We start from the raw sequence: 22,916 nt of genomic DNA, 5'->3' as shown, positions 1-22,916 counted from the left end.
TCTGTCTGAGGTTCGGGCCGGCCCCTTGCCGGCTGGCCTCAGCTCCCAGCAGCCCCGGGGCACGGCTCCTCGGCCCCCGCGCCCGGAGGGTAGTAGGGCCAGAAGAGGCTCTCCGGGGCGCAGCTCTGCATGGCGCGGTGCGTGTGTAGCAGCAGCCGTGGGAAGCGGTCTGTGAAGTACTGGACAAAGCCGTCGGGGACGCGGCCTAGCGCCCGCTGGACCTCACCCGGGAGTTCCCTGTAGTGGTGTTTCTGTGGGGAGGGGGGTGAGAGCAGGGCGCTGGCTCAGCTGCAACCAGGTCTCTCAAGAGCCGCCCCCGACCCCCGAGGCCTGAGCACGCACCTTGTTCCTCATAGCACGGAGTAGGTCTCGCACGGAGGTGCCCTTATACGAACGGAACCGTCTCAGGTCTGTGGGCAGAGAGGTCCTTGGCAAAGCTGTGCCCCTGCTCCCGTGGCCTCCCGGGTCCCCGGCCTCTGGCCCCTTACCTGTCTGCAGGGGCACTGAGATGTGTCTGCGCCAGTCTCCGCGGACCACGACGGAGCCTCCAGCCTCCAGCGCTGTCACCAGGGGCCCCTGGTCACACTCCTTCTCCAGCCAGTCGCTAACGTCCTAGGACCCCACAGAGCGCCTGAGCCTATGACCGGTTTCAGAGGCCGTGAGCCTGGGAGCCATATGCTATCCCACCAGGCCTTCACCAACCCTGGGCGTTGGCGTCCGCCATGGTACCGACGGGCAGACTGCAGCTCAGTGGCACTGCGTCCCGTAATCAAGGTCGCACAGGTTGGAATGGGCCATCTGGGCCCAGGTATAATCACGAGGGACAACCGGGGCTGAAAGGGACAGGGTGCACCCCAACAAGGGACAGCCGGGGCTAGAAAGGAACAGGGTGTACCCCAACAAGGGACAGCCGGGGCTAGAAAGGTGGGGAGGGGCTGCAGCAGCAGAATGGCGCCGTCTCCTTGCGTGGGCGCCATCTTGGCTTCAACAAGGAGCTGGGCGCCCGGGGCAGGTAAACAACCCCTCTCCTCCCCACCCGACCCGGCCTCCCCTCTGTTTCCCTCGGATGCAAACTTGGGACTTTGCTGAGCCCACTCCCAGGACGCCCCCTGACCTGCAGGAACTGGAGCTGCTTGGCCCTGCTCCAGAAGAAGGGATGAGCCAGCACCTGGTGAACAGACGGGCGCGCCTGCGGCTGCGGGCTCAGCATGGCTTCCACCAGGCTCCGGGCGACCACCTTGTCTGTAGGGGGAAGGAGATGGTGTCAGAGCCCCCCCCCCCCCCCCAGCCTTGCGCCCTGCCTGCTTCCTCCCTCTTTGCCAGGCCAGGGCCCCCTCACCGTGGGCCTCTTCCTCCAGGTGAGCCAGACAGGCAGCCCCGGCGAGGATGTTTGCCTGGCGGTAGAGGCTCTCTCCAAAGGGGTGGCTGCCCCCGGACAGCACATAGTAGAACAGGCAGCCTGCGGAGAAGATGTCCACTGCGCTGGTCTGGGCCAGAGGAGAGGGGGGTGAGGAGGCTGTCTCTCTTTCCGGGAAGCCGGCCTGGCTCCGTGCTCCCGCCGGGAGTGTGGTGCAGAGCGTGACACGGGATGCTTCCTGAGGGGCATCTCCTGGGCTCTAGATCCCTTCCCCCTGCCCCATGGGGGGGGGGCATGATTTTCATCCAAAATCTCTGCCCGTACCGGTGCACCTGGAGCACCGGCTCGGGTGACTGGGGGGGCTGCCCCACTGGGCCCTGCAGGACACCAGCTACACAAGGTCACTCCTGGAGCATTCAGCTCGGGTGACTGGGGAGGCTGCCCCACTGGGCCCTACGGGACACCAGCTACACAAGGTCACTCCTGGAGCATTCAGCTCGGGTGACTGGGGAGGCTGCCCCACTGGGCCCTACGGGACACCAGCTACACAAGGTCACTCCACCAAGTCTGGGAGATGTAGCAGCTCTACCCCCTCCGTAGAAACAAACAGGAAAGCAGCCAAAATGCACAGACAAAGAAACACGTCCCAAATGAAAGAGTAGGAAAAAATCTCGAGAAAAAAAATAATAAATATAATGACAGAAAATTTCTCTACCCTGGTGAAGGAAATAAACATACAAATCCAAGAAGTACAGAGAGTCCCAAACAAGATGAACCCAAAGAGGCCCACACCAAGACACATCTTAATTAAAATGCAAAAGGTTAAAGGCAAAGAGAATCCTAAAAGCAGCAAGAGAAAAGCAGTTAGTTGTCAGCTGACTTCTCAACAGAAACTCTGCAGCCCAGGAGGGAGGGGCAGGAAATATTCAATGTGGTGAAAAGCAAGGACCCCCTACCGAGATGACTCTACCCAGCCAAGCTGTCACTGAGAATCGAAGGACAGATAAAGAGCTTCCCAGGCAAGACAAGACAAGGAAAAGCTAAAGGAGTTCATCACCACCCAACCAGTATGATGTGAAATGTTAAAGGGTCTTCCTTAAGAAGCAAAAAATATATATAAACAACAAAAATGGCAATAAATACATGTCTATCAACAATTGAATCTAAAAGACAAAATAAAGGAACAAGCAGAACAGAAACAGAACACTTTGACGGCAGCCCCGTGGGAGGGGGTGGGATGGGTGGGAGAGGTGAAGGGGTTAAGAAGTACAGGCTGGCACCCACAGAATCGTCAGTCATGGGGAGGCACAGGGAGCACAGATGCAGAAATCCAGATACCGTGCAGATGTGTGCAATCTCCCCAAAGTTAAAATACTGGCCCACGGCCTAGCGTGCGGAGGACCCGGGTTCGATTCCCGGCCAGGGCACACAGGAGAAGCGCCCATTTGCTTCTCCACCCCTCCGCCGTGCTTTCCTCTCTGTCTCTCTCTTCCCCACCCGCAGCCAAGGCTCCATTGGAGCAAAGATGGCCCGGGCACTGGGGATGGCTCTGTGGCCTCTGCCTCAGGCGCTGGAGTGGCTCTGGTCGCAACATGGCGATGCCCAGGATGGGCAGAGCATTGCCCCCCTGGTGGGCAGAGCGTCGCCCCATGGTGGGCGTGCCGGGTGGATCCCGGTCGGGCGCATGCGGGAGTCTGTCTGACTGTCTCTCCCTGTTTCCAGCTTCAGAAAAATGAAAAAAAAAAAAAATACTGGCCCATAGTTCAAAAAACAAAAGAACCGGTACAGGCTCCCAACAGTTCCTCTTGGTCCTTGGGCCTTCAGGTGACCACCTCTAGCTTTCCCTCGACTTCAGGGGTGGGGGGCTTCTGCTTGGTGACTGTCCTTTTGTGCCCATGATGACAACTTCCACACACACACACACACACACACACGAACGGTGCAATACTCTATGATCAAGTGTCTCTCTCTCCAGCCAGACACCGCTCTGTGCTTCAACTGTATTAGCTCAGCTGATGCTCCCCAACCACCCCCTGCACCCCAGTGGTTCCCACCCTGGCTGCATGTGACAGCCTCTCCCCCCCCCCCGGGGGCCTTGCCCCTGCTCACTGGGTTGTAACCACTGGAAGTGGAACCCGGGCAGCTGACCTTTCTTTTCCTAAGTTCCCCCGTGACCTTGCAGCACAGCGGAGAGTCAAAACCAATTAATTCCTCAGCTCAGGGTTTCTTCACTGTGGCACTACGGACACTTTGGGCCTGAGAGTTTTGTGGGGGTTTTTTTGTTCATGGGTGGGGGTGGTCATAGGATACTTAGCAGCATCCGTGGTCTCTACCCACTAGATGCCAGTTACAAACCCCCCCTACACCCACCCACAAAGTGTGATTTAGCAAAAATACTTCTAGACACTATCCGGTCGGTGCCCCCCGGGGTGGTGACATAGTCCCTGGGTGACCGACAGCCATGCTTTGGGTAAGAAAGGACAAACTGTCCCACTCTACAGATGAAAACGCGGGTTCCCGTGCACACCGCAGTGCTGTGGAGGCTGGGCCAGAGCCGTGGGGGAGGACTCACAGGGCTGTCCGGGGCCAGGAGCTGGAGGAGCTCAGGCGCCATCCAGCCCTCCGTGCCGGGCACACCGGAGCGCAGGCTGAAGCTGTGGCGGCCGGCTGCCAGCTTCTTGCAGAGGCCGAAGTCGGAGAGGACTGCCCGGCCCCGGCCCCGGTTGTCAGGCTCTGTGATGAGCACGTTGGCTGGTTTCAGGTCCCGGTGCACTGTGAGAGCAGAGGCCAGAGGTGCGGTGGGGAGGGGAGGGCAGCCAGGGCGGAGGGGGCGTGGGGAGCGGAGGGGGCGGGTACAGGGGGGGGCGGGGGGGGGAGCGGGGGGGGGCGGGGGGGGAGCGGGAGGGGGCGGGTACAGGGGAGCGGGGGGGGGGGGGAGCGGGAGGGGGCGGGTACGGGGGAGCGGGGGGGGGGGCGGGAGGGGGCGGGTACAGGGGAGCGGGGGGGGGCATGGGGGGCGGAGGGGGCGGGTACGGGGGAGCGGGGGGGGCGTGGGGAGCGGAGGGGGCGGGTACGGGGGAGCGGGGGGGGGCGGGGGGGAGCAGGAGGGGGCGTGGGGAGCGGGGAGGGGGCGGGTAAGGGGGGGCGGGAGGGGGCGTGGGGAGCGGAGGGGGCGGGTACGGGGGAGCGGGGGGGGGCGTGGGGAGCGGAGGGGGCGGGTACGGGGGGCGGGAGGGGGCGTGGGGAGCGGAGGGGGCGGGTACGGGGGGGCGGGAGGGGGCGTGGGGAGCGGAGGGGGCGGGTACCGGGGAGCGGAGGGGGCGGGTACGGGGGGGCGTGGGGGCGGGTACAGGGGAGCAGGGGGGGGGCGGGGGGGGGAGCGGGAGGGGGCGAGTACGGGGGAGCGGGGGGGGGGGGGGCGTGGGGAGCGGAGGGGGCGGGCACGGGGGAGCGGAGGGGGCGGGTACCTATGTGCAGGGAGTGCAGGTGGGCCAGGCCGGACATAAGGTGCTGCAGCACCGTCTCGGGCTCCAGGCCCCAGCGGTCCAGCTCCGGGTTTTCCACGTACTGAGGAGCAGGGAGGGGCAATGGTCACTCGGCACCCCAGGACCTCCCGGCCACCATCCTCCTGCTCCCGCCTGCACCTCAGCCTCACTCACCTCCTGCAAGGAGGCAGGGCAGAGCTCCAGGGCAATGTAGTGGAACTGGGGTCCCCGCTCGGTGCAGAAGTAGCGGAGCACATTGGGGTGCCGGTCCGACTCCTGCAGCAGCTGGACCTCCCGCTGGACCAGGCTAAAGCATTCACGAAGGAGTCGCTTGACAGCCACTGCCCGCCCCTCAAACTGTCCCCTGGTAGGTACAGGGGTGGGGTGGGGGGGATGGCAGTTCAGAGAAGGCAGATAAAGGAAAAAGATAGGAGCAGTAAGAGAGGCACCAGCCTGCACCCACCGTGGGGACTCTTCAAAGAATAGCTCTCTAAGGGCCAGTGGCGGGAAGGGCTGTCTCCAGCCTGGCTGCTGGCTGCCACTCACCGGAAAACGAAAGTCCCACCTGCTCCGCGGCCCAGCACATCCTTGGGGTTAAAGGAGATCTTCCCCACCACAGTGAGCTGCTCAGCTGCGAGGAGAGGAAGGTGGGGTCCCAGTCTGAACCCGCCCTGCCTTTCTCTCTCTTCAGACTGCCCAGGTCCAATGCCTGGGGCCGCCACTTACTCTGTGTGTGCCTGGGCCCAATGCCTGGGGCCGCCACTTACTCTGTGTGTCTCCGTGGGCAAGTTACTTAACTGCTGTGACCTCGGTTTTCTCATCGGTGAGGCAGTTTCAACGGGGCACCTACTCTCCCGTTTGCCACAGTCCCCACCATGCCCTGTTCTCTCTCTCCTGCACGGCAGCTCTGCTCCGTCACTTTAGCCAGCTGGCCCACACGTGGCCGTGAGTTTGCAGTCCTCCTTTCGGCTTCCAGCGTGTGCACCTTGCTTTCTGTCACCTCTGAACCGTTGCTGGTATTGTTGATGCTACCCAGATACTCCTGCTCCGCTACCCCCAGCTCGTTCGGGTAATTCCCTCCTATCCTTGGGATCAGAGCTCGGCCATCATTGTGAGAACACTTCCTGTCTCCCCCCCCCCCCCCGTCTGAGTTACTGCCCCTCCTCTGTGTTCGCACAGCTCCCTCTGTGACCCCATCATCACGTCACCTAACAGCTGCAGGTCCTCTCTAGACTTTGCCTACAGGTCGGGACAATGCCACAGTGAAGAGTTTTTCAGTACTTTAAACAAGGGAAGTGAAATAATAGTTTAATAATAATAATAATAACAACCAAGGGCTGCCTGACCAGTGGTGGCACAGTGGATAGAGCATCAACCTGGGACACTGAGGGCCCAGGTTTGAAACCCTTAAGTTGCCATCCTGGGTGCAGGCTCACCAGCTTGAACGTGGGATCAAGGATGCTGGCTTGAGCAAGGGGTTCGCTGGCTCAGCTGGAGCCCCCCGGTCACGGCCCATAGGAGAAGCAATCAAAGAACAACGGAGTCCCTGGCCAGTTGGCTCAGTGGTAGAGCGTCAGCCTGGCGTGCAGGAGTCCCGGGTTCGATTCCTGTCCAGGGCACACAGGAGAAGCGCCCATCTGCTTCTCCACCCCTCCCCCTCTCCTTCCTCTCTGTCTCTCTCTTCCCCTCCCACAGCCGAGGCTCCATTGGAGCAAAGTTGGCCCAGGCTCTGAGGATGGCTCCATGGCCTCCGCCTCAGGTGCTAGAATGGCTCTGGTGGCAGCAGAGCAACGCCCCAGATGGGCAGAGCGTCGCCCCCTGGTGGGCATGCCGGGTGGATCCTGGTTGGGCACATGCGGGAGTCTGTCTGACTGCCTCCCCATTTCCAACTCCAGGAAAAAAAAAAAAAAAAAAAAGAACAACGGAAGTGCTGCAACTACCCCACGAGTGGCTTCTAACTGACTCTGCAGCTAAACCAGCTTTTCTCTTTTCTCTGTCCCTGACAATGTCCTTTCCTGTTCACTCGAGCTCACCTTCTGGGTCTTCAAGCGGCTGGGTTTGCTCAGAGAGGCTGCACAGCCTCCTGTGGTCCTGTGGGGTGGTCCCTGAGAGCCGGGGGGGAGCATCCTCTGAGAGGGGAAGGGGCCCTGCAGGTGCCAGGGGGGGCTGCTGCTGCTTCTCTGCCAGTTGCTGCTGCTGCTGCTGAAACAGAAAGGCCTTTGTGGGCTCGGCTCTGGCCGGGTGGGCCCACGGTGGGCCCAGCAGCAGTGCTCAAGGCGGCCTGCACCGGACCGCAAACATACAGAGCGCAGTCACAGCGGCTCATGGAGCTGCTGGGAGGGAGGGAGGGCGCCGAATCGGAGCTGGGTGAGAGAGACAGCAGCTGAGTGGTCTTGGGGAGTTCTCCTGAGGGTACCCTAAGACTGTCCTGGGGTCGGGGATGGTGGGCTTACCTGCCTCATCAAGAGGAGAATGCAGCCTCCCAGGAGGACTGCAGTGAGGGTGGCCACCAGCAGATCTTGGGGTCCCAGTCCTGGATGCCAGTCTGGGGTTTTCTCTTCGGAGTTCAGCTCCAGGTCCCAAGGTTCCTCCCGACTCAGGCTCAGAAGCTGGGGACAAAGGGACTGTCACTCTTAGTACCTCTCTCGCTGGAAAACCCCTAAGCCTTCATCACGCGGTTCACAGGGTTGGGCTTAGCTTAAGGGGCAGTGGGTGGGGGTCTGTGTGGAGGGGACAGGGCGCTCTCCGTGGTGCTGAAAGGGCAGTGGGTGGGGGTCTGTGTGGAGGGGACAGGGCGCTCTCCGTGGTGCTGATAGGGCAGTGGGTGGGGGTCTGTATGGAGGGGACAGGGCGCTCTCCGTGGTGCTGATAGGGAAGTGGGTGGGGGTCTGTATGGAGGGGACAGGGCGCTCTCCGTGGTGCTGATAGGGCAGTGGGTGGGGGTCTGTATGGAGGGGGCAGGGCGCTCTCCGTGGTGCTGATAGGGCAGTGAGTGGGGGTCTGTATGAAAGGAGCAGGGCGCTCTCCGTGGTGCTGATAGGGCAGTGGGTGGGGGTCTGTATGGAGGGGACAGGACGCTCTCTGTGCTGCTGAAGCATCATGATGCTCCAGGACATTGCGTTTTCTAGACCTAGTTGATGAGTAGGCTCTCCTGCAGTGTCGCTAGACAAGCAAACAAACAAACAAAATACAGATACTTTTGGGACATCACCAAAAGTGCATAAATCCACCTCCAGAGACTCCGAATTCACTGGGGCTGGAGTAGGCATCCAGGTGACTCTAGTGAGCAACCACGTGTGAGATCTATTGTTCCAGGTCTTGGCCGTTCCTTCTAACCTTGAACTCCTAGTGATTTTTAATCAATTCTCTCCCAAGAGAGCATGCTTTTATAGTGTTTCTGTTTTTCCTTTTCTCACGTGGTAAACGTTTTGTCATTTTTTTTTTTTTTTGAGAGGGAGAGAAAGACAGAAAGGGAGAGAGATGAGAAGCATCAACTTGTAGTTGTGGCACTTCCATTGTTCATTGATTGCTTCTCATATGTACCTTCACCGAGGGGGAGGTGCCCTCCAGCTGAGCCAGTGACCTTTGACTCAGCCAGTGACCTTGGGCTTCAAGCCAGCAACCTGGGCTTCAAGCCAGTGACCTTGGGATCATGTTGATGATCCCATACTCAAGCTGGCGACCATGGGGTTTTGAACGTGGGACCTCAGCATTTCAGGTTGATGCTCTACCCACTTTGCCACCACCGGTTGGGGCAGACATTAAGTAACTTTTACACTGAAGAAGAGTAAAGAAAACCATGACCCACGTTTCATAATTTAGATGACTAATATCTTTTTGGCACTTCTAACAGCAAAAAAACAAACAAACAAACAAAAAACCTTTTCTTCTGGGAAAATGTGTGACATCAATTGGCCCCTCTTAAACATTATTCCTAGAAGCCTGCAAAAAATGTCCAATGGCTGCCCACCCACCTGCCAGGTCTCCCCGCAGGCCCTCTGCCCCGTTAGCACTGACCTCCAATAAGAGGGCTGGGACCTGCCTGCTCTTGGAGGGTCTGGCTTCAGCATCTCCACTCCCTGGGGAGGGCGGGGCTCTCAGCATGGTGGTGTGCAAGACTGGAGGTGGCTCGTGGTGTCCTAAGGGGCAGGAACAAAGTCCGTGGGCTGAAGGTGGCTTTAGCCTTCCAGCTCAGAAGCCAGGATCAAAGGTCCTTCATATGCATCTATTCCAGATTTGAGCTAGGGGATCTCACCAATGAGCAGCCACTGGCCCGGGAGGGCCACACTGCCTAAGGGGTATCTGACAGCTGTGCTAGGTGAGCCCTCTCGCTCTCCTGAGACTTGGAGTGTCACCTCATTTGTGGTGGGGCCATCCGTGGAAGCCAGGGTCAGTCCGCGAGGCTATGGCAGAAGACAGAGAGTCGTGAATGTGGGGGAGGTTCTCCTGCTCCCTACCCCCTTTCCAGCCCTTCAGAAGACCCCTTCTCACCACTAGGGCCACCCCTGTGTGAACCAGTGCTTTGGAAACGTAGAAGCCAGCTTCGTCCTTCCCTACGTACAGCGTCATCCTAGTAGGGGAGAGGAAAGGGGAGGAGGACGGATAACGGTGATGGGTGGTTTCAGTTACCGCTGTATCCATGTTCTTGTCCCCTTCCATATCAGTTCTGGGCTTGGCTATGTGACCTGCTTGGAACAACGAGACAATAGCAAATGCGATACAAGGGGAAGCTTGAGAAGTGTTTGTGCCATGGGGATTGTCATCTTGTATTGTTCTTTGAAACCTTCAGAGCACCACCATGGGAGGAAACCCAGGCTAGCCTGCGGGGGCACGAAGGCCCTTCCCTGACACCCTCTAGGCTAAGTAGCCCGTTCACTATGACTCAGGTGAGTAAGACCATCTGAGATCACCCAGGCTCAGCCAAGCCAACTGACTGCCCCTATTAACTAAGACCACCACCCAGACTAGAAAGCCATCCAGCTGACCCACAGAATCTTGACAAATAATACATGTTTGCTGTTTTGTAGTACTCTCTCTTCCTCTCTCATTTCCTATTTATTCTCGAAGTTTTCATTTAGATGTCCCTTCCTCCAGGACGCGTTTCACGGCTGCCTCCTGCCACCGGTCTCAAGTTAGGTCCTCTTCCTCGACATTCCTATAGCAAACCCGTTCTTCTCTTATCTCACCCTTTATCGGGCCCTACACACCTGTCTCCTCTACAAGGTCCTGAGGTGTCTGTAGGTAGGGACACCAGCTGTATTACTACACTCTGGGAAGAGCCTCACAAGTGACTGGTCCATAGTAAATGCTCAGTTAATGTTTGCTGAATGAGTGGATAACACCTGATTGTCCCAGCCTACCTCTTGGCTCCCCAAGATGGAGACTCTGAGGGTTTTGGTGCTGTAACACAGGGGTAGCCTTTAGCAACCAATAAGGTGCAATCCCTACCAAGCAGAACCGGTGCCAACAGTGGCAGTGGCGTGGGCACCTGAGGCTCCCCGAGGCTGGATTCACCCTGTCAGAGGCTGAACAGTGGAGCTACCAAGGGGCTCTGGAGCAGAGCATGCAAGGGGGTGGTGCAGGACACTGGTTACAAACTGGCTGGTGGAAAAAACCAGCTTGGAATATGCTGACCCCTGGTTCAACTGCGCTGGTATGTCATGGGCAGACATCACGCCTACCTAGTGGGCCCAGGCTACAACTTCCAGAGTGTCCTCCCCAGCTCCCAGACCTGGGCACTCACAGCAGCTGGATATCCAGGACAGAGAAGTGGGTGGCCGTGTCCCGGGGGCCTGAGGCAGGCAGGCGGATGTGGCCCCAGCGGAGGGCAAGGAAGTGCAGGGTGTCCCGAGCCAGCGTGAGGTGGGGGAGCTGCCGCAGGCTGTCCTGGTGCCAGGTGTAGATGCCCGTCACGGGCACACCCAGGTCCTGTGTCCACAGCACTGCCCCGCTCCCTGGGTCCACAGTGAGCAGCAAGCCCATCCCACAGGAGGCCAGGTAGCTCGTGTCTGCCAACCAAGAAAGATGGCTGGGGAGGTGTGGTCAGGGAGCTCTGATGGGAGGGGCTGAAGAGCATGGGGGGGCTGTCCAGGGGGCCACACAGGTGTGTGGGGGTCAAGGGAGAGCTCCCGGTGGGCTGCAGGGTATAAGAGGGTCCGTCGAAGTTCACTGGTGCACTTTGATCCGTTGGACTCAACTGGGAGCTCAGTAGGACATAGGGGGTCAGGGAGGGTCCCCTCTGCCATCATCATCTCTCATGCAAAGTGGTGGAGTCAGGGTACCAGGAGTCACCCAGGGGGGCCCTGTGAGGTCACTCAGGAAGTCTGGTAAGACAGTCATAATATCAAGGGGGTGGTCAGGGTTATCTGGGGAAAGGTCACTTAGGGTCACCTGCCAGGGGTCATTTAACATAGACGGTCAGTTTAGGACATGTAGGGACTGCTCAGGATGGGTGGGTGGCTTGGGGCCAGCCGGGATGCAGGGGTTTTCCCAGGGTGACCTGGCTGCGCTCACTTGGAGTGAGGATGTGAGGGCGTATCGGAGGGTCACGCTGGGTGTTGAGGGGGTCATTTAGGGTCATCCATCAAGTGTGTATCATTCAGTATGTGGGGTCCCTGAGGTCAAATGGGTCAAAATGTGGTGGAGCGTGGTCCTGGGTGCCACTCAGGGGTCCCTGAGCTGGGGACGTTGCTCCAGGACTGAGGACCGAGGAAGGTGGCACTCACATTTTCCAGGGGAGCTGTCCATGGGGGGTGCTGAGTAGCAGCGGTAGGTGGCATTCCAGTGCAGGCCGGGGGCCCGGGGGTCATGCATGGTGACCGTGTACTCTGAGGATGGCCGGAAGCAAGGTCACCAGGCATGCCCACGGAATGCTCCTCCCATCCCCACCTCAACGGGCATCACTTTGTGGGGGTGGAGGTGTTCTGAGCCCCCGGCCTGGGGTAGAGCCTATGAGCATCACAAGAGCAGAAAACCAGGTCTCGCTTGGTTCCTGCTCTATATCCCCAGCTCTCCGTTCAGTGCTCAGTGAAATGTCTGTTGACCGACAAATCGACACACTGGCCCAATTCAATGTGGATAGCAACTGCCCAGGCCTGGGCAGAGCAGAAGAGGGGACAGCCCAGAGCTTGGGGAGCAGCTGGGGCCCGACTCACGCGTGCGACCGATGTAGAGGTGGGAGGCAGAGGGGCCGTCGATGGTCACGGCCCTCTGTGTCTTCCCCGACTCAGGGTCCACCACGAACCAGGCATCCTGCTTTTGGCCTGTGGAGGTGGGAAGCCTGTCAGCCCTCAAGATGGCCTGTCCATCCTGTGCCCAGCTGACCTGTCAGGACCTCGGTCCCTGTCCCCGCTGCCGGAGGGACGCTTACCTGTGTAGAATACGCCATCGGAGCTGCGACAGGGAGAGGCGTGGACCAGCTCGGGGATGGTGAACGGCAGTTTCTGAGGAGGACAAAGGGAGAGGTTCCAGGGAGGAGGAACAGAAAAACCTGTCCAGCCTGTTCATTAGGCACAACCGCTCTCACTTCCATTTCCCAGGGAGGCCAAGGTGCCTGGCCGTGCCTTGGAAACACTGGGGAATTGTCCCAGGTTTTAGGACACCCCGAGACATGACACCCCTCTGGCTTGGATCTTAGACTAGGAAACAATAAAAGACACCAATAAGACATGTAACAAAACTAACACGGCCTGTGAATTAGATAATACTCTTGCATGGTTGTTAAATTTCCTGACTTTAATAATTCAAACTCAGGCTATGCATGAAAAAGCCCTTGTTCTTAGAGATACACAGTGACACTCTGGGGATAAAGGGTACAATGTCTGCAACTCGCTTTTCAATATGGGTCGGAAAAAGACATTGTATAAATATTCTTTTTTAAAAAATGTTTATTTCATTGATTTTTAGAGAGAAAGGAAGGAGAAGGGGAGAAAGTCAGGAACATTGATCTGTTTCTGTACGTGCCCTGACCTGGAATCAAACCAGCAACTTCTGTGCTTTGGGATGATGTTCTAACCACCTGAGCTATATTCCAAGTGAGAGAAGAGGAGAGGAGAGGAGATAGAGACAGAGTCCCACATGCACCCTGACTGGGATTCACCTAACAACCCCCATCTGGGATCAATACTCTGCCCATCTGGGGCCATGCTTGCCACTGAGCTATTTTTAGTGCCTGAGGCTGAGGCTCCACAGAGCCATCCTCAGCACCCAGGGCCAATGCGCTCAATTCAATTGAGCCATGGCTGCAGGAGAGAAAGAGATAGAGAAAAGGACGAGGAGAGGTAGAGAAGCAGATGGGTGCTTCTTTTGTGTGCCCTGACTGGGAATTGAACCTGGGACTTCCATATGCCAGGCTGACACTCTACCAGTGAGCCAACCAGCCAGAGCCAGGGCAAATATTCTTAATAGTCTATATATCGATCATCTTCCTAAAGCAAAGAATAAAGCAATGTGATAAGATATTAAAAATGGATGAATCTAGGTAGAAGGAAGAAATAATTTATTTGTACTATTCTTTATTTTTTTTACAGAGACAGAGAGAGAGTCAGAGAGTGGGATAGATAGGGACAGACAGACAGGAATGGAGAGAGATGAGAAGCATCAATCATCAGTTTTTTGTTGCGACACCTTAGTTGTTCATTGATTGCTTTCTCATATGTGCCTTGACCGCGGGCCTTCAGCAGACCGAGTAACCCCTTGCTCAAGCCAGCAACCTTGGGTCCAAGCTGGTGAGCTTTGCTTGAACCAGATGAGCCCACACTTAACCTGGCGACCTCGGGGTCTTGAACCTGGGTCCTCCGCATCCCAGTCTGACGCTCTATCCACTGCGCCACCACCTGGTCAGGCTATCTGTACTATTCTCATATTTTTTCCTCATATTGGAAATTCTATCAAAATCAAAGAGTTACATACACACAGAAAAATTCCCGAACTCCACATAGAGAGCTGTTGCCAGACAGTATCCCAGAGTTCTGAGGGAAAGAGAGCTGGGGCCTCCCGGGCACATGTGACCGGAACCCTGGAGTTGGTGTGGCTGGAGCTCCTGAAGGAAACCGAGTGGCAGCTGTCGTAGATATTGGGGACTGAGGAGCGGCTGGAGGAAGTTCATTCATTCATTCATTCATTCAATAACCTTTTAATGCCAGGTGCCAGGACCTAGTAGTAACCAACACCAGCAAGGTCCCTTTCTGCCAAGTTACATGCCTGGCGTGTGTGTGGGAGAGAGAGAGAACGAAAAAACACGTCTGTCTTTATGCCAGGTGGTGGTAACCCAGGGAACCCGGCTGGAGAGCCATCTGAGATGCCAGTCTACGGAGGCTGACCTGGTGAGCGAGAGAGCAGGACACGGGGGCGCAGGAAGGAACAGTGCGCTGGGCAGGGGGCAGCTGGTGCAGAGGCCAGCGGTGCGGTGGCAGAGGTGGCGGGCTACCCACTCCACCCTGTGAGGACCAGACAGGGGGCCACGGCACCAGCAGGGGTGAGAGAGGGGAGGAGTGGCCGGAAGTGCGGGCAGCTGGCGGCCAGCTCAGGGCTGGGCGGAGCTGGGAATTTTCGGTGGGACGTGGGGGGTGAGCAGGGGAGACATGGGGATGGGAAGCCCATCTCCCAACGGCTGTGGTTCTTCCCGCTTCTGGGGGGAGGGGGTGGGGATCACACTTCTTTCCTCCTCAGGTGGGCAGAGCTTGGAGGCTTGCTGGAGCCGGCGGGAGGGGTGGGAGGGGAGAGAGACAAGTCACTTCTCAGAGGACAGTGGAAGACCCCGTGGGAGTCCCCTCTGCTTCTGCTCTGGTGACTGAGAAGCTCAGGTTGAAACGAAGTCTCCAGAATGGGAGGATGTGCAGAGCACCCCTCTGCCCAGAGAGCACCCCTCCACCCTGAGAGCACCCCGTCATCCTGAGAGCACCCCTCCGCCCTGAAAGCACCCCTCCACCCTGAGAGCACCCCCCCTCCACCCTGACAGCACTCCTCTGCCCTGAGAGCACCCCTCCTCCCTGAGAGCAACCCTCCATCCTGAGAGCACCCCTCCACCCTGAGAGCACCCCTCTGCCCTGGGAGCACCCCTCCGCCCTGAGAGCACCCCTCCGCCCAGAGAGCACCCCTCCACCCTGGGAGCACCCCTCCACCCTGAGAGCACCCCGTCATCCTGAGAGCACCCCTCCGCCCTGAGAGCACCCCTCCACCCTGAGAGCACCCCTCCGCCCTGAGAGCACCCCTCCGCCCTGAGAGCACCCCCCTCCGCCCTGAGAGCACCCCTCCGCCCTGGGAGCACCCCTCCACCCTGGGAGCACCCCTCCACCCTGAGAGCACCCCTCCATCCTGAGGGCACCCCTCCTCCCTGAGAGCACCCCTCCACCCTGAGAGCACCCCTCCATCCTGAGAGCACCCCTCCGCCCTGAGAGCACCCCTCCACCCTGAGAGCACCCCACTACCCTGATAGCACCCCACCTCCCTGAGAACACCCCTCCACCCTGAGAGCACCCCTCCACCCTGAGAGCACCCCACCACCCTGATAGCACCCCACCTCCCTGAGAGCACCCCACCTCCCTGAGAGCACCCCTCCATCCTGAGAGCACCCCACCTCCCTGAGAGCACCCCACCTCCCTGATAGCACCCCACCTCCCTGAGAGCACCCCTCCACCCTGAGAGCACCCCACCTCCCTGAGAGCACCCCTCCACCCTGAGAGCACCCCTCCATCCTGAGAGCACCCCTCCTCCCTGAGAGCACCCCTCCATCCTGAGAGCACCCCTTCACCCTGAGAGCACCCCTCCATCCTGAGAGCACCCCTCCTCCCTGAGAGCACCCCTCCATCCTGAGAGCACCCCTCCACCCTGAGAGCACCCCACCTCCCTGAGAGCACCCCTCCACCCTGAGAGCACCCCTCCATCCTGAGAGCACCCCTTCACCCTGAGAGCACCCCTCCACCCTGAGAGCACCCCTCCATCCTGAGAGCACCCTTCCGCCCTGAGAGCACCCCTCCACCCTGAGAGCACCCCACCACCCTGATAGCACCCCACCTCCCTGAGAGCACCCCTCCATCCTGAGAGCACCCCACCTCCCTGAGAGCACCCCTCCACCCTGAGAGCACCCCACCACCCTGATAGCACCCCACCTCCCTGAGAGCACCCCTCCATCCTGAGAGCACCCCTCCTCCCTGAGAGCACCCCTCCAACCTGAGAGCACCCCTCCACCCTGAGAGCACCCCTCCATCCTGAGAGCACCCCTCCTCCCTGAGAGCACCCCTCCACCCTGAGAGCACCCCTCCTCCCTGAGAGCACCCCTCCACCCTGAGAGCACCCCTCCAACCTGAGAGCACCTCTCCACCCTGAGAGCACCCCTCCTCCCTGAGAGCACCCCTCCACCCTGAGGGCACCCCTCCAACCTGAGAGCACCCCTCCACCCTGAGAGCACCCCTCCTCCCTGAGAGCACCCCTCCACCCTGAGAGCACCCCTCCAACCTGAGAGCACCTCTCCACCCTGAGAGCACCCCTCCATCCTGAGAGCACCTCTCCATCCTGAGAGCACCTCTCCATCCTGAGAGCACCCCTCCTCCCTGAGAGCACCCCTCCATCCTGAGAGACCCCTCCACCCTGAGAGCACCCCTCCATCCTGAGAGCACCTCTCCATCCTGAGAGCACCCCTCCTCCCTGAGAGCACCCCTCCACCCTGAGAGCACCCCTCCTCCCTGAGAGCACCCCTCCACCCTGAGAGCACCCCTCCAACCTGAGAGCACCCCTCCATCCTGAGAGCACCCCTCCATCCTGAGAGCACCCCTCCTCCCTGAGAGCACCCCTCCTCCCTGAGAGCACCCCTCCACCCTGAGAGCACCCCTCCAACCTGAGAGCACCCCTCCATCCTGAGAGCACCCCTCCATCCTGAGAGCACCCCTCCTCCCTGAGAGCACCCCTCCACCCTGAGAGCACCCCTCCTCCCTGAGAGCACCCCTCCACCCTGAGAGCACCCCTCCTCCCTGAGAGCACCCCTCCTCCCTGAGAGCACCCCTCCACCCTGAGGGCACCCCTCCAACCTGAGAGCACCCCTCCAACCTGAGAGCACCTCTCCACCCTGAGAGCACCCCTCCTCCCTGAGAGCACCCCTCCACCCTGAGGGCACCCCTCCAACCTGAGAGCACCCCTCCACCCTGAGAGCACCCCTCCTCCCTGAGAGCACCCCTCCACCCTGAGAGCACCCCTCCAACCTGAGAGCACCTCTCCACCCTGAGAGCACCCCTCCATCCTGAGAGCACCTCTCCATCCTGAGAGCACCCCTCCTCCCTGAGAGCACCCCTCCACCCTGAGAGCACCCCTCCATCCTGAGAGCACCCCTCCTCCCTGAGAGCACCCCTCCACCCTGAGAGCACCCCTCCATCCTGAGAGCACCTCTCCACCCTGAGAGCACCCCTCCATCCTGAGAGCACCTCTCCACCCTGAGAGCACCCCTCCATCCTGAGAGCACCTCTCCATCCTGAGAGCACCCCTCCATCCTGAGAGCACCCCTCCATCCTGAGAGACCCCTCCACCCTGAGAGCACCCCTCCATCCTGAGAGCACCTCTCCTCCCTGAGAGCACCCCTCCATCCTGAGAGCACCTCTCCACCCTGAGAGCACCCCTCCATCCTGAGAGCACCTCTCCATCCTGAGAGCACCCCTCTACCCTGAGAGCACCCCTCCACCCTGAGAGCACCCCTCCGTGTGCATGCGTGTGCACGCGTGTAGATAAGAGATGAGGCTGGAGGAGGGAGACGGCCCGGATCACGGAGGCTCGGCTGTGCTCTATCACAGACACGGGAAAGTGGGGGGTGGGTGACCGACACCACACGTGACACGCTAAAGCCCCACCAATGGCCCTCCCTGACGCAACTGGAGACCCACTCCCACCCCTCCCCTCCCCCAGACACACATGTTTGAATGGCAGCAGTGGGCGCCCCGTGCTCTGGCTTTCGGTGTGAGATGGGGCGAGTATTCCTGGATCTGTTCCACAAGGTCACCACGGTGGCCTGGCTTTGTCCCTCCCCCAAAGGCTTCCGCTCCTGGCAGGTGGCCCTCTGCGCGCCCTCCCTGAGCTACGGGCCACAGGAAAGTGCGCTCTGCCTCCCCCCCCACTTTGTAGACAATCCTTCTAACAACCCCCCTCAACTGTGGCTGTTTGAGTGTGCCAGCCCCTTGCCACTGAGACCTCGCCTGACTCGCAAATCACAATTGTTACCATTTCAGCTTCTAAGCCCCAGACTCGAGGCCTTTCTGGCAGGCTGCTTGGCAGAGTCAGAATTCTGACAAGGCGTCTTCCACCCCACCCCCTGTGAGCCACGCCAGACCGGCCCCATCACCGTCCTGCAGTGGAGGCCGGGAAAGCCGGCCACACTCTGCTCCACACTCTGCCTCTGCGCTTGGCCACGTGACGCTTCTCCCTCGCCCGGAAGCACCAGTGTGTGGGCCGCACCCTCACGCTGCTCTTAGCTCCCTTGTGGGAACCGTGGGGACAAGGCCAGGCCTGCACCCTGGAGGAGGGGACACACGTCACCAGACGGCCTCTGTCCAAAGCCAGCCGGTGGGCACACTGACCAATTTTCAAAAAAGGAGTCGTCTAGCTGACCGACAGCTGACCATATGTGTTTGAGCAAGCTCAACGAAGACCACCCCACCTAAACTGCCATCCCACCAAGTTAGGAGTGAAGTCTGTTGCTTGGGTTTTAAGCCACGACTGCAGGACCGTTTGTTATTCAGCAAAAGCGAAGCGATACACGGGTTCCTCCCTGGAACACTCAGAGTCCCGGAAAAGCCCCCTTGTCAGCTGCTTTGCTGACACAGCCGGAGACACTGCCAGCACCCCCTTCCTCCAGGTCCCCCCGGAGAGCCTTCCCACGAGGCACCCCGCGCCCTGACTCAGCACCCCGCGCCCTGACTCAGCACCCCGCGCCCTGACTCAGCACCCTGCGCCCTGACTCAGCACCCCGCGCCCTGACTCAGCACCCCGCTCCCTGACTCAGCCTCCGCAGGACGCTCGCCCCTGACCGTGCTCCCGCCCCTGCCCCCTCGGGGCTCGCCCAGCAGGAGCCCCAGCCCTCTCCACCCCCAGGAAACACACCATAAGTCCCTGTGGTTGCTGGGTCCCCAGGACGTACAGGCTGCCGTCGGCTGGGTCTGAGAGGAAGGCCGTTCTGTAGAGCAGAGAGGAACAGGGGAGGGGGGTTGGAAGCATGCCACCCCCCCTCGGTTTCACAAAGGTGCCCTTCCCTTCTACTTCCTAGCTGGTAGGGCCCCCCCCTTGCAGGACGCACCAGGGACACTCCGCCCAGTTCCCCAACCTTACATCCATCATGCACCCCCACCTCTGCCCCCCTTCTAACTCCCTCGGGACACTATGGCTCCCCCATCTTTCAGATGCCCCCCCCAAAGGCCACAGGGTCACTTACTCTGTGACGTACATTGGCCCTTGGATGATAGGATCTGCAGGGACAGGGACACAGAGCATGAGTCATCCCCTCCACATTCCTCACAGACAAGCTTAACTCCCGGACACTGGGTGCCTCCTGTGTGCCAGACCCCAACCCAAGCGTCTGACCCGTGTGTATTGTAATCTTCCGGAGAACTCTGTTAGGGAAGGTCATTACCCTCCGCTTCATTTTACAGGCGAGGACACTGATGTCCAGAGAGGTAAAGTGACTTTCTCAAAGCGGCACAGCTGCCTGCAGACAGGGCCTTGTGGGATTCCAGACCGCGTGGTCTTATCTTCTGCGTCACAGGGATACCACTCTAACTCGGGGCCCGAGGAGGAAGGAGTGACCGCCCCTGGCTCACCGTCCTTCAGTGTCCACCTCAAGTCCCCTGTCTGCTTGCTTAGTGCATGCAGACTTCCATCCAGGGTGGACACGAGCAGGAGGCTCTCCGGCCCGAGGGTCTGGACCTGCAGAGGGTCACAAAGTCACCAGACACGTGGGACCGGATGACCGGTCCTTGCCCCAGGCAGGGTTGGCTGTGAGTCCCTGGCCCTCTGGAGGCAAAGAAGGAAGGATGATTGGGGAAGCTGTCCGCCCTGCCCATCGACCTCCTTCACCCCAGAGATGGACACAGCGGAGCCAAAGCCTCCCAGCTCTGGGGCGGCCGTGTCCAAAGTCCCGCCCCTCTCCCTGCCCAATTCCTTCCGGTTTCCCAAAGAAGACTGAAGGCCTTTATTAAAAAAAGTCACGGCCTGACCTGTGGTGGCGCAGTGGATAAAGCGTCGACCTGGAAATGCTGAGGTCGCCGGTTCAAAACCCTGGGCTTGCCTGGTCAAGGCACATATGGGAGTTGATGCTTCCAGCTCCTCCCCCCTTCTCTCTCTCTCTCTCTCTCTCTCTCTCTCTCCCTATCCTCTCTAAAATGAATAAATAAATAAAAAAAAAAAAAAAAAAAAAAAAAAAGTCACGGACGCTGGCCCGTACAACCTCCCTAGGAGCCCCATGCTAAGGGTCTCACCTGTGAGCAGGCGAGGGGGACAGGCTCAGGAAGGGAAGGCCATCGACCACGCAGGTAACTAACACGTGGCTGACCCAGGCTTGATCCACCATCTCTGAGACTCTAGCCCAGGGGTCCCCAAACTTTTTACACAGGGGGCCAGTTCACTGTCCCTCAGACCATGGGAGGGCCGGACTATAAAAAAAACTATGAACAAATTCCTATGCACACTGCACATATTTTAAAGTAAAAAAAAAAAAAACAACGGGAACAAATACAGTATTTAAAATAAAGAACAAGTAAATTTAAATCAACAAACTGACCAGTATTTCAATGGGAACTATGGGCCTGCTTTTGGATAATGAGATGGTCAATGTGCTCTCACTGACCACCAATGAAAGAGGTGCCCCTTCTGGAAGTGCGGCGGGGGCGGATAAATGGCCTCAGGGGGCCGCATGTGGCCTGCGGGCCATAGTTTGGGGACCCCTGTTCTAGCCCTTGGTCTCTTTCTCCTTTACCACACTGTCTGCCTCTCTCTCTCTCTCTCTCTCTCTCTCTTCAAACTGTAACCAAAAAAGTTTATTTAGAAAGTCCCAGAGGTAAAGACGTGAGCCGTAGGAGAAATGGATTAAGGAAACAAGTGTCAGAGCAAAAGAAGGGCCCCTGGAGCTTGGGAGAGATGGAGGTAAGTGCTCCTGGGGGGGAGGGGAGTGCTGTCCGCCCCCCCCCTCGGAAGGACGCCCCCCTCCCCCGCCTGCCTTCCCACACCGGCTGGGCTGCTTCAGGTGCCCGGCTCCACCACCCCCTGAACCAGGCCTGGCGCTGTCCTTCCCCCGGGCCCCTGCTGGCTACCTCACCTGCCCCGGCCCCTCCTTGAGCAAACAGGGTGAGGCCGAGCTCCCAGCAGGAGCCCCAACATCCGGGTGGCCCCGCCGCGCCCCTGCCAAGGCCACATCCTGCTCCGGGACCCTCGGGCTTGGGGCTGAGCCACCTCCGAGCCTGGAGAAGCAGGAAACTGCCTCCCGGCCTCCCGGGCTTCCCGCCCCGTTGGCGACCGGCGGGCGCACACGACCCGTGGGGAGCACGCAGAGGCCGGGGGTGGGGTGAGGGCTCCCCGCGGGTCGTGTGCGCCCGCCGGTCTCAGTTCCCTCTTTTCTTGTTTTAAATGGAATGTATTGGGGTGACACGAGCTAACCTAATTACCATCACCGGGGTTTCAGGTGCCCTGTACATCACAGTGTGTCCGCTCCCGCCCCGGCTCCAGTCAAAATTTGCTTTTAATGAACTGCCAGTTGAAATATTGAAAAATTTTTACTTCCAATCTGGGTTTCTGATTTGTTTTTTTTTTTTTTTTTTCTGGAAACACCAGGTCTCGCTACATTCGGGCTCACGTTCTTATTCCTCTTTGGCAGCCGTGGGGTGCACCCCGGAGCTGAACGCTGGGCATGCGGGTGCCCAGCTCTGCTGCGATTGCGTGAGGTGACCTGGGGGCTCCCGCCAGACAGCTCCGCGCCCGCCGGGGACTCCATCCCCCTGACCCGGGCGCCTTGCAGGGCGTCTCTGCCTTCTCGCTGCGTTTCTGAGACGCTGGACTCTCCCGCTCGCAGCCCACACCCACCTCCGGCTGATGTATTCAGTGGTTCTCAACCTAGGGTCCCATCGTGGATGAGGGAGCCACATTGGGAACCTTCTGTATTCGTCCGTCAAACTGGGCAGTGTGGGCGCATTTTTCAGAGGACCCTTAAGTTGGCCACATTTTCCAAGGCATCTGGGGTCCCCGAAGCTGTATGAGGCCCCGCAGTAAAGCCACCCCCTTCCCCGGGGGTGGGGGGTTCCCTCCATCGCACCCAGGCTGCAGGCGGGCGGAGAGCAGGGTCCCTGCGCCTCTCCACGCGGGCACGCCTCTCTGGCTAAGGGTTTGTGGGAGCACCGGGCAGCTCCCCAAAGCAGAGAGTTTTGCCCTCGCCAGGGGAGACGGGGGTAGGCCACCCGGGCCCGAGGGAGAGAAGGCGGCCCTGCGGCCCCGCTGCGCGCCGGGCGCGGACCTGACCTTGGAGACAGCGCGTCCGCCCGCTTCTCACCTGCGGCGCCAGCGTCCCCAGTCGGGCGGCCACCAGGAGCCAGAGCGGCGGCCACCCACCCGACCCACGGGCCACGCTCGTCATGGCCGAGGGCAGCGGCAGGGCTGGCCGGGTCCCTGGGTGCCTCCGGGCGATAGCACGGCCCCGTCTAGCCCGGAGGAGACTCCGCCCCAGGCTGGGCCGGTCGGCTGCGCAGAGGCGGGGGCGCTTTCTCCCGCCCTCCCCATCTCACGACAGCAGCATCCCCCAGCCACCCCGCAAGGGACAGCTCCGAGCTTTCCCCGGGGCGTTTGCCACCTGGCAACTACTGTATCGAATAGTATCCACCGAACATTAGCTCGTGTAATCTTCCCAGAGTTACCCGGGGCCGGAGGTCAGGCCAGGTGTCTAACTAATCTCAAGGCTGAGATGATGAGATGTAGAAGATGAATGGATTCAATCATTCATTCAATAAATATTGATTTATTTTACCAGCCTGGTGAGCAAGAGGGAGAAGGTCCCCGCCTTCGCAGGACGTGCAGATGCTGTGCGTTAGGTGCCGGACGACGCAGCCCCCCGGGGACGC

At 59.6% G+C, this 22,916-nt stretch overlaps 1 protein-coding gene across 2 annotated transcripts; it reads right to left on the bottom strand.

The window, feature by feature from the left end:
* Positions 1 to 36: 36 nt before the first annotated feature.
* On the bottom strand, positions 37 to 22,516 carry ERN2 (endoplasmic reticulum to nucleus signaling 2). Of its 2 annotated transcripts, none has more exons than XM_066383406.1 (22): positions 22,352 to 22,516; positions 19,635 to 19,740; positions 19,250 to 19,283; positions 18,922 to 18,994; positions 12,212 to 12,284; positions 11,997 to 12,104; positions 11,568 to 11,669; positions 10,586 to 10,850; positions 9,334 to 9,412; positions 9,098 to 9,245; positions 8,860 to 8,981; positions 7,296 to 7,451; positions 6,876 to 7,044; positions 5,389 to 5,473; positions 5,017 to 5,206; positions 4,825 to 4,924; positions 3,930 to 4,129; positions 1,340 to 1,487; positions 1,115 to 1,242; positions 489 to 612; positions 343 to 410; positions 37 to 251 (listed from the first exon to the last, which is right to left on the bottom strand). In XM_066383406.1, the coding sequence occupies exons 1-22, from the start codon at positions 22,433 to 22,435 to the stop codon at positions 39 to 41; spliced, it is 2,775 nt and encodes a 924-aa protein (XP_066239503.1). In that variant the 5' UTR covers positions 22,436 to 22,516; the 3' UTR covers positions 37 to 38. The 2 variants fall into 2 exon arrangements, with proteins under 2 accessions (XP_066239503.1, XP_066239504.1); XM_066383407.1 differs by having other exon boundaries at positions 6,876 to 7,041.
* Between the last annotated feature and the right edge of the window lie 400 nt (positions 22,517 to 22,916).

This window comes from Saccopteryx leptura, chromosome 4, assembly GCF_036850995.1.
Source record: "Saccopteryx leptura isolate mSacLep1 chromosome 4, mSacLep1_pri_phased_curated, whole genome shotgun sequence".
Taxonomy (NCBI): domain Eukaryota; kingdom Metazoa; phylum Chordata; class Mammalia; order Chiroptera; family Emballonuridae; genus Saccopteryx; species Saccopteryx leptura.
This window is presented reverse-complemented; position numbering and strand designations above follow the sequence as displayed.

What these genes read in the sequence shown, in the direction of transcription:
- ERN2 (XM_066383406.1), bottom strand. Translation starts at nt 22,435, where the DNA reads ATGACGAGCGTGGCCCGTGGGTCGGGTGGGTGGCCGCCGCTCTGGCTC. An exon ending in AGCAACCACAGGGACTTATG is followed by an intron (nt 12,285 to 18,921) that starts GTGTGTTTCCTG and finishes TGTCCTCCTCAG; the next exon opens with AAACTGCCGTTCACCATCCC. An exon ending in GGACAGCTCCCCTGGAAAAT is followed by an intron (nt 10,851 to 11,567) that starts GTGAGTGCCACC and finishes CTTGGTTGGCAG; the next exon opens with ACACGAGCTACCTGGCCTCC.